Below are 15,475 nucleotides of genomic sequence, written 5' to 3'. Positions count from 1 at the left end.
GGGGAAGGAGTCAAGAAAACAACAAGCCCTCCGGTCTTGCCATCATAGCACTCTCGGGTTCACGAAGAACCTCTTCTGGGGGGGGGGGGCGCCTAGACTCCCGTGACCACCCTGCACACAGGGAGCATGACAGCCTTTGAGAGAGGAGGAGACCCAAGTCCAGAGATCGTGACTAGAAGTGGCCACACTGCACTGAGTCCCCAGGTCTCCTACCGCATCACCAACTGGCCTAAAGTAAAAGACACCTAGCGCCGGGGAGGGGCCCGGGAGAGGTGGCCAGGGCCCAGGGAACACCCCGTGGCCTCCCACCACCCAGCCCCATGCCCACGAGTGGACTCACCTGGAGGAAGACGGCCGAGTCCTTCTGGTAGATCCTCACCAGCTGCATGTTGGCCACGGTGTCGATGCAGCCCATGGCCAGGCCCGCCAGCGCCATGACTGAGGCCAGCACCTGCACGTCTCGGCATAAGGGGATGATGGCAAACACCAGCGAGATGGCCAGCGTGGACGTGAAGAGGGCCCATAACGACTGGGCCAGGCTGCAGGAGTAGAGGCGTGAGTCAGGGGAGGGGCTCTGGGTTCTCCAAATACAGAGCCCCCTCCTTGCCCTCCCTCCGCCGGGCAGCCTCGGGGATGCCTCTGGTAGAAAAGGGGAGGGGGCTGCGGAAGAAGCTCTGTCATTAGCTTGGAGCTTGCAGATGCGATGTCCCTCGTGTCCCCCGTCTTCTCGGGTTGCAGTCCCTGCCGCACAGAGGCGGCCCAGGATATGCACTGAAGGAAGCATAACTGCTCCTGTTTCACGTACAAGCAGTTTTAAATTGCTTAGGTAGAGGCGCCTGGCTGGCTCAGTCAGTAGAGTCGTGTGACCCTTGATCTTGGGGTTGTGAGTTCGAGCCCCAAGATGGGCGGAAAGAGGACTTAAAAATAAAACCTTTAAAATAATAAATGAATAGTTTACTCATAAACTATTATACACAGAGGTCTTTCGGTCTCTCTCACGGATGTGTGAGGGGCATCTGATTTGAGTATCCCAAGGTACTGTGCCATATTCGGGGAAACGGTGGGGGTGGGGCCTGGGGTGGAACCCGAACCTCTCCCCTCCCCAGCAGGGCTGCAGTGCGCTCTCCCCACACAGGAATGGCCAAAGGGCCCTTCACAGGCGCCAACTAAAACCACCTGAACCAAAGCCCGCAGCCAAGGTATTTGGGTAACTTGGCACCTTCCTCCACCCCATCCCCCTGGCCCTTGGGCAGAGATCTTGGCTCTGCAAGTTTCTGGAATGGAGTCCCTGTGGCTGTCCCCAATGAGAGGTATCTGGGAGGTTGACCTTCCTGCAGAAGAGCCCACAACAGGCAGGCTGAGTCCTGTTCCCCTCAGGAATGAGGGGAAGTGAATGGAACACGAGTGAGCGAGTGAATGGTATGTCTTAGGGCTCCGTCAAGATCATGTTGGTACGCCCTACCCAATAACCAGACTCTGAGAAAGGAAGGATGTCTAGTGTTTTCTGGAAACACTCTGAAAGGCTAATGTGGGTGAAGGACATTGGGTAGGAAGAAGGTTCTTGGGATGCCTGGCTGCCTCAGTCGGCAGAACATACTACTCTTGATCTCAGAGTTGTGAGTTCAAGCACCACATTGGGCATAGAGCCTACTTTTAAAACAAAAGAAGAAGAAGAAGAAGGTGGTTCTGGAACAAAGAGGTTATAACAGAAGGTTTTCAGATTATGAAAAGTTCTGGCAGCTGGACCTGGAGAAGTGGCAGGGGCGTGTGGCCAGAAGACCTGAGGTTCCAGCACATTAAGGAAAAGAGGGAGGCCCCGGGAGAGCTTTCAGCTATGTCTTTCCCTTGATGGTCATGCCTCTGCCCCCTCTGGCTCTCTACTTCTCCTTTTGGTCCATCTTTGATTACTTCCGTTATCAGAAGGCCTCTGCCGATAGCACTAGTTCATTACTTCCTCTTTTCTTGTTTCCAGGCTGATCTGCTGGGGAGATCACTGATCATGACCCCTGTCTGTTCCCAACTCTGTGTGAGCAGGAAGATGCGGACTCCGGCCACACTTCACCCCAGCCACTAGAAGGAGGGCCAGGAGGGTGGTGTCGTGGGGAGGCTTGCTCAGGTCTCTCCCGGCCCCCCTTCCCCTGCTGACAGCTTGGGGGACCCACTGAGCTTCGTGCATGTCTGCCTCTGCAACCGGCCTCGAGTCTCCCTTCGCTCCCTGGCACCCGGCGCAGAGGGGATGCCCATGTCTCCACGGGTGATGAACGCGGCAGGCTTCTCATGATTGCTCACTCACTCTTTTCCGTTCCTTTGCCTGCACAAGATGAACCCGGCAGCCTCCTGGCTGGCCTGACTTCAGGGATAGCAAGAAGGTCCCCCTCTCCCCCTCCACTATTCTCCCCATCGAGTGCGCACATACACGGGGTGGGGTGACCTCTCCACCACCTCGCTCACCACTCTGCAGTAAAGCGTGGACACCGCAAGTCAAGGGCAGACTGTCATGAAGAGGTCACACGTTATCACTGTGGCCCTGAAAGACCCAGACGAATGTGGCTAATGACCAGCCCTGTAGGGGGCCCAGGTGGCTCAATCCGTTAAGTGTCCACCTTCAGCTCAGGCCCCGATCCCGGGGTCCTGGGGTCGAGACCCCGCTTCAGGCTCCCTGCTCAGTGGAGAGTCTGCTTTCCCCTCCCCCTCTGCTTCCCACCAACCCCTGCTGGCTCGTGCTCTCTCTCTCTCAAATAAACAAATAGAATCTTAAAAAACAAACAATCAATCAAACAAAACAGCCCTGTGGGAATGGGACGTCGGATCAGCAAGTGAGCGTGGCCAGGAGAGCTGCGGGAAAAGAAAATGACAGCTAACCTTTGCTCACAGGCCCAGGGTGGTCAGCTTTGCGATGGTGCCTGCTGGACCCACACGTAAACTAGGACTGAGAGAGTGTGAGAAAGCAGCCGAGGGTCTGGACTCGAACCCAGGTCTTCATCTTGGTAATGCCTAGGCCACGCTGCGCTTCCGTGGTGGACAGAGAGAGGGAGAGGGAGTGTGTGTGTGTGTGTGTGTGTGTGTGTGTGTGTGTGTGTAAAAGGGCTGGTGCTGGGCCACAGACCCGGCTGGGAACCAGCGGGAACAGCTGTGGTGGCTGGAACATGAGCCCCCAGGGGTCCCTCTGCGGGCGCTCTGGCAGCTTCAAACCCTTCCTGGGATAACTGCTGACTCCTGGCTCCGTGACGAGCTTCCCAAGGCATGTGCGGCAGCCTGCTCGCTGCGGGCCCCGTGCCTGGCACCGCGCTTGGCCCCGAGCTGCTGTTCCATCCAGGGGTGCTGGCTGTTGCCGCCCAGATGGGAAACGTGCTTGAGGAAGGCTTGCCTTGTCACCCCACACAGGATGGCCTGGAGACTTAGTGGGGCCTCATGCGGGAGTTGTGGTACGTGACAGAGAGAGAGTCGGAGACAGAGACAGAGGCCAGAGATAAAGCCTTAGGTAGGGCTGGGATGACAGTGTAGCAGCAGGAGGCTGGGGAAGGGCCGGAGAAGGGCCACGGTCACAGTGGACTGCCCCATCTTGGCCTCTCCTCTCTTCCATTTGTACCTTCTCACCTTATCGTTCTGGAGGACACTTGATGCCCACAGGGAAGATTTTTGTTCCCGGGCTCAGGGACAGCCAGGAAGGGATGAGAAAACAGAAAGGAGAGGCTGGAGGGAAACTGGCCTGGGAAGGCCCCTTCCTGCATCTCCTGCCAGCCCCTGGGGCATGATTTGAACCTGCCACTTAACCAGCTAGGGCTGGGGAGGGCAAAGCCCATCTTGGAGACGTGCCCCATTTCCTGGGGACAGCTGTGGCACAGGAAAGCCTGTGTCTCCACCCCAGCAACGGCCTGCCCTCCTCAGCTGCTTCAGCAGGGCTGTGCCTGGGCATTCCAAAACTCAGCCTGAACACATTTCTTGAGAACGGTGTACTGCAGCCAAGGGAAAAGAAGTCCCAGATACATCCCGGAGCCAGACTGAAATAGACTAATTGGCTCGGTCACTTAATGGTTTGGTCAAAGGCCCCTTCCAGGAACGTGGGTAATTGAAAATTATGGAATAATAATGTCAAAACAGCTTTGGCAGCACAAATGTAGTAGGATGTATAATTGGACTAGCATACAGAAATGTCCAATCACTATGTTGTGCACTTGAAACGGATAAAATACGAATGTCAACTATACTTCAATTGAAAATTAAAAATTTAAAAAAAAAAAAAAAGACTGGTCCTCCTAACCCTCCACTTTCCAGCGGCAGCTCAGGGCAAAGCATTTACACACAGTCCCTCTGAGCTTGCAGGGGGGGAATACTTAGCTCCTTTATGAATGCGGACGGTAAGCTCTGTCTCCTGCAGCTGCTGTGCATGTGCAGTCAGTGTGATCTTACAGTCTTTTTTTGCTTGCTCCCTGGGATCTTTCTCCGGCCACTGGCAGCTCCCTTCCCCAGTGCTCACCTCCTCCCTGCCAGGGGAGTGTGCTCAGCAGCTCCCGGATTCCCCAGCCAGGCGGGGCCGCAGAGCCTGCTGGTCTGGGGTGACCGTGGGAGGTCGGTTCAGGAACTGCTACAGTGGCAGCAAGGACTACCCCTCATTTTATAGATCAGGAGCCGAGCCCCGACAGGGGAAAAGAGTCAGGATCCGGTTTTCTGACTCCCAGTCCAGGTGAAGGCCAGCATTGTGTCGTTCCTTGATCCTCCCTTCCCTGGTCCTGGGTTCAGAGGTTAATTCAGGCCAGTGAAAGAGGGGGGTCCCACTTCCCTAAGGCCTGGGGAGATGCAGGAAGAGCTCAGAGAGTTTAAGGAACCCTTCCTCAGGAAGCTTGAGAAATGGCCAGGTTACTCATTGATGGCTCCATGTGGAAGGTGAAATGGGGGAGGGAGAGCCTCGTGGTGCCTGCCCCACCAGTCTGCTGTGTGACCTTGAGCACGCTTCTGGCCCAGGTGCTCTGCTTTACCCCGAGGATACACGTGATCACCTTGACTTGGCCTTGCCAGGGTGTTGGCTCTGGCCCTCCCGGTTCCGTGATAAGAGGAGGGGCTGCTTGGCTCCCAACCAGGGAAAGGGCTTAAGCAGTAAGACAGGAGCCAGCCCAGCCTGCCCTCCACGCCCGCCTGTGGTGAGAAATGCTGCTGAGGACCAGCCCCTTGCCACCGCGACGTGAGGGACCCCAGGCTGGGCACTGCTGTGCCCACAGTCTTGCCTCAGGACATCCCCACCCTGATAATCTTCTTCCTGGAGGAGCCAGGGAAGAGGAGAAGCCCCCAGAACCCAGAAAGAGTCAGAGGCATCCCCAGGTCCTCCCCACGCCGAAAGGAGCTGGCAGCTTCCAAGAGAGGAATGGGCTTGGGACAAAAAAACAGGAGTCAGGGCATCTCCTGGGATCTTGGGCAGGCAGGAGACCGGAGCTCAAGCTGCCCAATGGGGAAGGGACGACCCAGACAGAGGGGTCAGGGGAAGGCCCCCCTCTAACCAGTCATTCCCACAATGACAACCCAGCTTGCTCAGGGCCCTGTGTTAAGGATCAGGAGACTCAGAGGGAGCAGCAAGAAAGCCTGTCTTTGGGGAGATCCCAACCTAAGGCAGGACTCAGGGCCCGTTGGGGCTGCTGCACCCCGGGGCTGCTGGGGAGCTAGCCTTGCAGGGAGCACTTCCCGGCTTTGGATGGACTTGTAGCTCCTTATGCCCAGAACCCTCTCCTCCAGTTACTCGAATGCATGGTCCCTCCTGGCCTTCAGGCATCAGCTCAAATGTCACTGCCTCAGAGCAGCCTTCCCTGACCCGCTGGTAAAAATAAACTCTCAACTCTGTTACGCTCCAGCCCCACCCTGCTTCCCATCCTCTGGTTCACTGATGGGGGCTACGGAGCATAAGCTCCATGGGAGCGGGGACCTTGTCCACTGTGTTCACCCCTGCAAACGGTGTCTGGCTCAAAAGATACTTGTTGGATGAGTGAATTAAGGGGTGGGATGAGTTTTGAAACCTTTGCATTTCAAGATTCTTTTTTTAATTTAAGAAACGGAGACAGCGGGGGCGCCTGGGTGGCTCAGTGGGTTAAAGCCTCTGCCTTTGGCTCAGGTCATGATCTCAGGCTCCTGGGATCAAGCCCTGAATAGGGCTCTCTGCTCAGCGGGAAGCCTGCTTCCTCCTCTCTCTCTCTGCCTGCCTCTCTGCCTACTTGTAATCTCTGTCAAATAAATAAATAAAAATCTTAAAAAAAGAAATAAAAAAGAAACGGAGACAGGGGTGCCTAGCTGGCTCTGTCAGTGGAGTGTGCAACTCTTGATCTCAAGGCTGTGGGTTCGGGTCCCACATGGGGTGTAGAGCTTACTTAAAAAAAATAAATCTTAAAAATTTTCTGAGATAATTTACATACCACAAAATGCATCTCTTCCAAGTATATGATTCGGTGGTTTTTAGCCATTCAGAGCTGTGAAGCCGTCACTACCATCTGAGTTCAGAACATTGCTCTCACCTCAGAGAGAAACCCCGTACCCACAGGGCGTCCCTTGCACCATTCCTTTCCCGTATGCTGGGAACCTACCACTCTACTCTCCGTATCAGTAGATTTTCCCTTTCAGGACTTTCACAGAAATGGAACCATACAGCACGAGGTCTTTTGTGCCTGGCTCCTTCCCCTTAGCATTTTGTTTTCAAGTTTCCCCCATGCTGTAGCGTGCATAAGAGCCTTGCTTTTTCTAGCTGAATACCACCCCGCTGTGTAGGTGTACTACATTTCGTTTGTCCGTCCATCCACTGATGAACATCTGGTTGGTTTCCACTTTTTGGCTCTAATGAATAATGCTGCTATTCCTGTACAAGGTTTTGTGTTGACATGCTTTCAGTTCTTTGAGGCATATACCTAGGAGTGGCACTGTGGGGTCGTATGGTAACTCCCAGGCTGAGATGAGTTTCTTTCTCTTTCTTTTTCTTTCTTTCTTTCTTTCTTTCTTTCTTTTTCTTCTTCTTCTTCTTTTTTTTTTTTTTTAAAGATTTTACTCATTTTGACAGAGAGAGACACAGTGAGAGAGGGAACACAAGCAGGGAGAGTGGGAGAGGGAGAAGCAGACATCCTGCTGAGCAGAGAGCTGGATTTGGGGCTCGATCCCAAATGGGATCATGGGATCATGACCTGGGCTGAAGGCAGATGCCCAATGACTGAGACACCCAGGTGCCCCACTGAGATGAGTTTTTTAAAGCAACAATCACGGGACACCTGGGTGGCTCAGTTGGTTAAGCGGCTGCCTTCGGCTCAGGTCATGATCCCAGCGTCCTGGGATCCAGTCCCATATTGGGCTCCTTGCTCGGCAGGGAATCTGCTTTTCCCTCTGTCTCTGCCTGCCTCTGCCTACTTGTGATCTTTCTCCCTCTCTCTCTCTGACAAGTAAATAAATAAAATCTTTAAAAAAAAATTTTTTTAAAGCAAGAATCACGTCTGGGGCCAGACCCCCAGGAGGCTCTCAGCCCAGGTTTGCTGCATGCTGAAATGTGGACAAGCTGCTGGAGAGAGAGGCAGAGCCTTTCTAGATGGGAGACCACCCAGGGCACAGTTCAGAGGATGAAACTGGCTTTTGTATTGTGTTACAGGTGCTTCAGGGGGCCAGCGCCTTGGGGAAGCAGGTTTGACAGTGGCCTGGGAAACCCCTCCATGGAAGGAAGACTGGATTTCACGCAAGGGGCAGGAGGGAGTGAGAGCTGGGTCTGGGGCAGGGCAGGACTTGCAGGAGTGGGAAAATTAGAGGTAGAGAAGGAGACCGTGAGTACGGCAGAGGGGAAGAACTCTAGCCTTCAATAAAGAGTGTGCATGCAGGGGAGAGAGGCCAAGGTGAGGCTGGGAGAAGGACAGGGAAGGTCTGAAAGCCATTTATCTACCCTGATGCCTTTGAGATAAAGGGGTCTCCCAACTGCCCAAGGTGGTTAGACAGGTCCCCAAGAAACCAGGAAGAAAAACCCCTAACCTTTTATCTAAATACCACTTTCTCTTTCCTATCTGACAAAGCACATACCTATACACCCTGCCAACGGGGTGACTTTGTGTTCTCGTCTCTGAATGGCTCCTCGATCCCGATAAGCAAGATATTTCTCTCTCTCTCTCTTTTTTTAGATTTTTATTTATTTATTTGAAAGAGAGTACAAGCAGCGGGAGCAGCAGGCAGAGGGAGAAGAAGCAGGTTCCCACTGAGCAAGGAGCCTGATGTGGGGCTCGATCCCAGGACCCCAGGATCAGGACCTGAACCGAAGGCAGAGGCTTAACTGACTGAGACGGGGGCAGGGGATAAGGGGTTGTAGGGGGTCCTGATCCTACCCTGAGCAGAGAGCTCCTGTCCTGTCCTGTCCGACTCTAACATCCAAGGCTGTTCAAATGCGGACCCTCCAATGCATGTCCCTGCGGAGGCATTCAGAATCCCTCTTCAGCCCTGGTCCTCAGTCTGGGCCAAGCAGTAGTCAGCTCTTGACTTGAGCTGCCCCGTGCCTCTCGGGGAGTCCGTCCACAACATCTGGCTCTCGCCATGTGTCAAACCAACCCCTCCCCCATGCTCTCACCAGTACCAGCCTGGAGCACTAGCGCTATCTGGTAATCACTTAAGCTGAAAAGCGTATGGGGGTTGGGGTGGGGGGTACTAGCATCTGAACTTGCAGTGAGGGCCCACAGAGTTAAGCTTTAGTGGTTGGTTTCCGAGCTTTGTTTTGAGAAATTGGGGATTGTGACAAGCTGTCAGGTCCAAGCTGGGTAGTGACTCCCGTGGACACACAAACCACCCCTGTTGCCACACCTTTCATTCCCACTGAAGTCTACTTTGCTCTTAGCCAAAGGGAAGGGTTCTTCCTGACATTTTGTTTTGGGGGCAGGAGGACTGAGGTCTCGAATTTAAATGTGAACTTGAACTGATAGGACTTAATGCCCTCCACCGCACCCTACCCCCACCCTCAGATCCCAGCAGGAAGCCCCAGAGGCCCTGGGTTTCCTTCCCAGGAGTGTCAGCTCAGGAATCCGCAACCCATATGTCTGTGTCTGGAGAGGACAGGGTGTAACTTGTGCCCTACACAGTTCACGCTGACTGCTCATGAAGCAAGAGCCATTTCCCACGCATCTGCTTCTAGAGACGAATGCCTGTGTTCAAATCTTGACGTAAACAGCGGTGTGGTATGACCTGGGGCAAGTGTCTTGCCCTCTCTGTGCCTCAGCTTCCTTATGCACAAAATAGGGAGAAAATAGTACTAATCCGTAGGGCTGGGGGGAAGACAAATGTCAGTACAAGTGAGGTACAGAGAGCAGTGCCCGGCCTTGAGCGACAGTTCGGTGAAGTTAGTTATTACTGTTACCAATATCATTTTTCTTTCCCGCGAGCCCCAGGACCCTTTCCACTGCCTGCTCAGAGCTCCTGGTTAAGGAGGGAGCCAGTGATCGAGGTGTGGAGCAAGTGAGGGAGACAGGGCCCAGCTGGGTGTGGATCTCTGTTGTTTTCACAAAACCTGGCTCTTCAACCTGCCATTTAGAATAATCCTCATTCCCCTTTCCTGTTCTTTGCACTACCCCAGGTCCTAAAAAATTCCAGGTAAGGTCCTAAAAAATTCCAGGTAAGCTTTTGTAAGTCAAAATACTTTTTAAAAAGAAAGAAGGAGAAACAGAAAAAACACCCTGCTAGATTTCTAATTAAACCTCGAGGCAGAATCAGGAAGGATCTTGAGATTTTTTTGAAGATTTTCTATATCCCCCATGCATCCAATCTTATATAAAACCCACAGAAAAACCAGCATACACAAGACTTGCTTCTTCAGAGGAGGATTCTTCCATTTACAAGAGAATTTGATAATGGGGCTAATCACACCCTAATTGGTAATGATTTGTCAGCTGGGTGCCTTAAAGTGGGGTCTATCTATGTGACACCTGCATTCTCTCCATCAGCTCCAGAAGCAAGGTGGATAGGAAAACCCACTCTCATGTGGAGGAGTGAGCCAAGGGGGGAGAGCAACTGGCCCAGAAAGCATCCCCCCCTCCAGATGTTTCTCTGGGATAGCCTAACTATGGTTTTGTTCCTGGCCCTCTGCTTGCTTGAGTCGGTGCAGTCCAGAAAACCAGCCAGCCAGAAGCTGGGGCTAGGGAAATCTCCAGCTTGCAAGTCATCTATTCCCTGCTTTGGGTCTGTTTTCCCAGCTGCACTAGGAGAGCGAATCCTGCTGCCTTTCCAGAGGGCTCTGCGGGGGCGGCCCTGTCCAATTTAAGGCCGGAGACTGAGGCTCTGCAGAAGCATACAAAGGGGCATCTCTGGGGCCATGGCAGGCAGAAGCTAGAGTTCTGCCCTGGGACAGAGATGGAGGAGTAAGGCCGGGTGGGAGAAGTGGAGGGGTCTCCTGGCACCAGAGATGGGGGGTCGCCTTGCCAAGGTGCGCCTGAGACACCCCACGCCTCCCCCACATGGCCCTAATGGTCAGGTCCTGAGTGTCTCAGAGGCAGAAGGGCTTGGCCTCCAGGGGATAGTGCGGGAACCCGCAGTCTCTCGGAAGCAGGACCACACAGGACCCAGCGGCCCCGAGGCCCCCCGGGGGAGAAGGAACAGCCGACTAGCGTGTGTCCGCTGCACCAGAGCCGAGGGTGTGCGTGGAGCCCGCCCCGGGGCGCTCTGTCAAGCAGCAGCCCGCTCTGGCACCTAGCATGGCCCCTGAGGGGACACTCCCACTCCTTCCACCTCACTTCCAATTCCGCCCCCGGCAGCAGGGGCTACTGCCCAAGCTTGGAGCCGCGGAGCAGGAGGAAGACTCTCCCGCCGCCGCCAACTCCATCACCCCTGGCCCCGTGGCGCGCGCGGGCGGGGCGGCGGGTGAGAGCCGGGTTTAGCTCCTCACCCCCGGGAGCGAAGGCAAATAAATAATCCCGAAGTCACCTTCAGTCCCTGGAGAGACTTTTCCGGGGAGAGCTGGGGTGGGGGAGGGAGGCAGTCCTTCAGCTAAGGCGGGGCGCGGCTGGCGGCGCGGGGAGAGGTGGTCGTCGCCCGCCCGGAGGCTGGGGCGCCGGGCAGCCTCAGCTCCGCGGGGGCAGGGACGCGGCGGCGGCAAGGGGAGGGGAGGGAAGGGAAAGGAAAGGACGGGAAGGAAAGGAAAGGAAGGGAAGGGAAGGGTCGGCGCGGCCGTGCCGAGGAGCGGCGGGGGAGGGGGGCTAGAGGGCTGCGGGGCTGCGGGGCTGCGGGGCTGCGGGGCTGCGGGCGCGCCGGGCACTCACGTCCTCTTGAAGACGCCCCCGAGGGCGCTGCCCAGCAGGAGGCAGAGCTGCTGCGAGAAGAAGACCCAGGAGATCTGGGGCAGCGAGCTGTGCGTCTGGCAGCGCAGGTCCAGCAGCGTGGGCCCCAGGAAGGCGATGCACAGGCCGAAGCTGAAGAAGACGCTCCAGTAGGTGAGCGTGGGCTGCAGGTTGCGGCGGAGCAGCCCGGACACGCGGCCGTCGCAGCCCATGGCCCCGGCTGGCGGGCTGGCGGCTGTGGCTCCGCGCGCCGGTGCCCGAGTGCCGCGCCGCCCGCGGGAGGGCCGGCTGGGCCCGGGAGGCCGGCGGCCGGGAGGGAGGGGCGGGGAGGGGCGGCCCGGCGAGGGGCCCCGCCCTCGGGCCGGGGGAGCGAGGGGGGCGCGTGTGCGGCCGCCGGGCACCGCGTCGGGGTCCGCGTCCTCCTCGCGCGGCCCGGGAGCCGGCGTCCCCCCTGCTTCCCGAACCCACGCTCACCCTCCCGGGCTGCGGGAGACCGACCGCCTGCCGCTCTTCGCTCCCACCCCCTCTCCAGCTGCCCGTCCCACCCGCGTCCTTGCACGGCCCGCCCGGGGGCGGCGGGGCCTGAGCCCCCATTGCAGAGCTGGGCGAACTGAGCCCGAGACGTCCTGGATGCTCGCACAGCCTGGAGGGCGGGCTCTTCCAGCGCTCCGCGTCCGCTCGGGGAGCGACAGTTCCCCCCCAGACTCCAGCCTGGCTTGGGCTCTGCCGTGGAGGAACCCCGGAGCACAGCCCCCTACACATCGGGGGCTTCACAGATGGACTTCGAGGGTCTGACAGCGCCCCCATCTTTCCCTGGAATAGAAGACAATCACCTACATACATGCTTTTCTTGGGAGAGTATTCATGGCTTTCGTTAGCACCTCAAGAGGGTGAGCACTTGCGACAGAAAACCTTATGAAACATCCCATCTTCATGCCAAGCTCCGCCCGAGAGCTGGTCTTCGCCGGCCGCATCTCATGGGGCGCTGGACAGGTGCAGGAGGTGGCAGGATGCAGATGTTCTGTCCGGATTCTCTCTCCTTCTTCCTGGTGGGGAGTGGGGAGGAGGAGTGGGGAAGGAAAGGGCAGAGATCTGGAGGAATCCCATGAGGAATTCTGAAAAAATTCTTTGGGTGTTTTGGGCCTAGAGTTCTGAGGAAAATTCCTGTTTTGTTTTGTTTTGTTTTGTTTTTAATGCTGGAAAACCCCGGATGGGGTTGTGGGGGGAGAGATGTTAGTCTCCAGACCCGTAGTTCTTGGAGGAGCCTGTGGCTGACACAGCCTGTGCCTCCCCCCAGGTGGCCATGGAACTGACAAGTCCTGCTTGGACCAGCTTCTGGGGGAGCCAGGGTTCCTGCATTGGCCTCTGGAGGCAGAGCAATACGTTCCAGACTGTCACCTCTGCTCAGGTGTTCTAGGGGTGGCAGAAGCCATGACATCATGGCCACTGGCCCTCCAGGGGGAACCAGAGCTGAAGCGGCTGAGGAGGTAGGAGGGTGGGTCCTCTCCTGACAACTTGGCCTGAGGACAGGTAACCAACTTCTCCTGCAGGTACTGGTTGTGTCTCACAGCCACACTTGCTCCCGCATCTGCTCCATCCGCCCTAGACTCTGAGTGCCTGGGAGCAGAGCCTCAGGGTCTCTGTGGCTTGGTGGTTTGGGAGGTTATAAGAATTATTTATTCAGTGGTGGTAAGTGAGTCTACACAGTATTTGTGATTCAATCAGAAGTTATCCTCTGTGGGGTGCCTGGGTGGCTCAGTGGGTTAAGCCTCTGCCTTTGGCTCAGGTCATGATCTCTGAGTCCTGGGATGGAGCCCACCCCGCCAACACCCCCTCTCCCCGCATTGGCCTCTCTGCTCAGCAGGGGGCCTGTCCCCCCCCACCCCCACCTGCCTCTCTACCTACTTGTGATTTCTGTCTGTCAAATAAATAAATAAAATCTTTATTAAAAGAAAGATTTTAAAAAAGTTATCCTCTGGAAAACAAAACCAAAAATAAATCATAACAACAAGCATTTGATTAGGTCCTCTCTGCCATTCTCACAGACTTTTAGAACCGTAGATGGTCAAAGTTGGAAGGAACCATCTCCAACTTGAGTCTCGTATTCCCACCCCATCACTGCTGGTAAGAGCTTGTCAGTCCTGTTCTTGACTGATCCCTCTTACTGTTCGAGGCCTTACCTATCATTTCCTGCGGGTCCGCTTCCACTGTGAGTCAGCTCCAGTTGCAAGGAAAGGTTTGGAGCTCAACTGAAACGCCCCTCCCTGTGGCTCCCTCAGCCACCCACAGGACAAGGCTAATGGCTCTGGGCATGTTATCCTTCATGCACATGACCTTGCCCCAGCACTTGGCCTTTTCAGCTCAAACGCCTGAAATGTTTTCATAATTTCCTTAGATGTAAGCCCTAGATACATCACCCTACTGGTTCAGCTCCTCCAGCCACAGTAGCCGTGACCCTGGTACAGTGAGGCAGCCCAGTGTGTCTGGGGGTGCTCGAAGCATTCTATAGCTTGATCTGGATGGTGGTTACACAGATATAAACATACATAAAAATCCATTCACATATACACACATATGTACACTTAGGATTTGTGTCTTCTATTGTAAGCAAGCTATGGTTTGATAAAATAGTGAAAAGTAAAAGTAAGTAAACAAAAACGAAGTGAGAACTCTCCGTGAACACAATATCCAGCCTCCTTAGAATTGAAGCCTGCCTTCCTGCCTTCTTCTTCCTTTCCTTTCCTTTCTTTCCCTTTCCTTTTGGCCTGCAGGGCCCCTGTGCTGGGACAAGCAGGCAGGGAAACTGGCGCAGCTGTGACGTTCTTTCTGTCGTGGGGGTGCTTTGAGAGCCTGCAGGGGGAAACATCTCGTCTTGCCTGGGAAGGCTTTCTTCCTGGACTGTTGCGGAAGGAGGAATATGGGAAAAGGTTTTGCTTAATCTCTCTTCTTATTCTTCTTTGTCTCTATTTTTCGGTATCATCACCTTGTCTACCTTCTTCAAGAAATTTCTCCAGAAAAATCCTACCCAATCCCCGAATTCCAGCAAGCCCCTGATCCCCTCCTGGCCCCCTATAATCTTCAGGGTCAGCTGTTACACCCAGGGACTGCCGGCTTCCTCTTCCTGCCACCCTGCCTCCCCTGCGGCCAGTTAAACGGTGAGTTAGTTCGTAAGGGCTAGGACTATATTTACCATATTATATTTTATTTGCCAACTCACCCCACCCACATCCAGGTGCCTCACAGAGTGCCTTGCAGTTAGCAGGTCCCGGATAAGTAGATGGGTACTGAATTATTTGCACATTGCCCTTATAATTATTTTTGGGTTTTCATCTATGTATCTTATCTCCCAATGGTAACAAGTTGCCTAAGGACAGAAGCTGTCCTCTATTTCTTCTGTGTCGACTGTCCGAATGTCTAGCCCTCCCTGGGCACCTTGGGGTCGTTCTTCAATTATAACGACAAAACCTTGGATGGTCCCTTAGCCACTCTCAGGTTTCCTCCCACGTGCATTGGAAGGAAATTATCCCCGACCCTCACTAGCTCTGGAAAGCAGTTTGAGACCCCAAAATAAGGGAAGATGGACTAGAGAGGCAGAAAAGATCTATGGGAGTGAAGGGTCCTCAGGCGCTTGCAGACTGAAATCTGTTTATTTGCCTCAAGGGTCACCTCCTCTGGGAAGCTTTCCTTAACCTTCCTAGGGTCCTTCCTTGGGGGTCCATCCTAAATCATTGCTCAACGTCTGTGCAGTGCCTCTCCTCCAAGGAAGGGCCATGAGCTTGGCTCTTCACTGAGTGCCAGGACTGGCTTTTTGGTGAGATCTGTTCACCCTCTCCTGACTCCCTGACTCCTGCTTACACCTGGACGTTGATCAGCAACCCATCAATCACCTGGGATCAAGCTCTGCATCTGGGCTCCCAGCTCAGTGGGGAGCCTGCTTCTTCTCCTTCTCCTTCGCAACCCCCCCACACCACTTGTGCTCTCCCTCTCTCTCAAATAAATAAAATATTTTTAAAAAAGAATGTATAAAAAGAAAAGTTTTGATGATCACAGCCTAGAGCCTTTCGTCTGGACTTGGACCTGATTTCACATTTGGCAGGATCCTCTCAGTGACTGTGGGCCTGCTTTGGGTCCCCAGGACCCTCTGGTCTCTGCTTCCCCGGCTCGGAGGAAGGCAGGCAGGAGCAGTAGAAGTCTCCAGTTTAAGGTCATTAAGCACATCT

General features: G+C 54.9%; 1 protein-coding gene and 1 long non-coding RNA gene across 4 annotated transcripts in view; one reads left to right on the top strand and one right to left on the bottom strand.

Moving 5' to 3' along the window:
- MFSD4A (major facilitator superfamily domain containing 4A) overlaps window positions 1–11,770 on the bottom strand; it is a 28,463-nt gene extending 16,693 nt beyond the window's left edge. The window contains exons 1-2 of the mRNA XM_032878445.1: window positions 11,238–11,770; window positions 341–539 (exon numbers count right to left, since the gene is read on the bottom strand). Coding sequence (XP_032734336.1) covers window positions 341–539; window positions 11,238–11,467 — 429 coding nt within the window. The 5' untranslated portion in view covers window positions 11,468–11,770. The remainder of the gene's footprint in view (window positions 1–340; window positions 540–11,237) is intronic.
- On the top strand, window positions 11,302–15,116 carry LOC116879860. 3 transcript variants are annotated; one of them, XR_004385112.1, is made up of 5 exons: window positions 11,302–11,408; window positions 11,788–12,145; window positions 13,301–13,379; window positions 14,258–14,410; window positions 15,003–15,116. It is a non-coding gene; the product is annotated as an uncharacterized LOC116879860 (long non-coding RNA). The 3 variants fall into 3 exon arrangements; XR_004385113.1 differs by lacking the exon at window positions 11,788–12,145 and having other exon boundaries at window positions 11,306–11,408; XR_004385111.1 differs by lacking the exons at window positions 11,788–12,145; window positions 13,301–13,379 and having other exon boundaries at window positions 11,303–11,408.
- The last annotated feature ends 359 nt before the right edge of the window (window positions 15,117–15,475 follow it).

This window comes from Lontra canadensis, unplaced genomic scaffold (assembly GCF_010015895.1).
Source record: "Lontra canadensis isolate GAN:19392208 unplaced genomic scaffold, GSC_riverotter_1.0 scaffold63, whole genome shotgun sequence".
Lineage (NCBI taxonomy): Eukaryota > Metazoa > Chordata > Mammalia > Carnivora > Mustelidae > Lontra > Lontra canadensis.
This window is presented reverse-complemented; position numbering and strand designations above follow the sequence as displayed.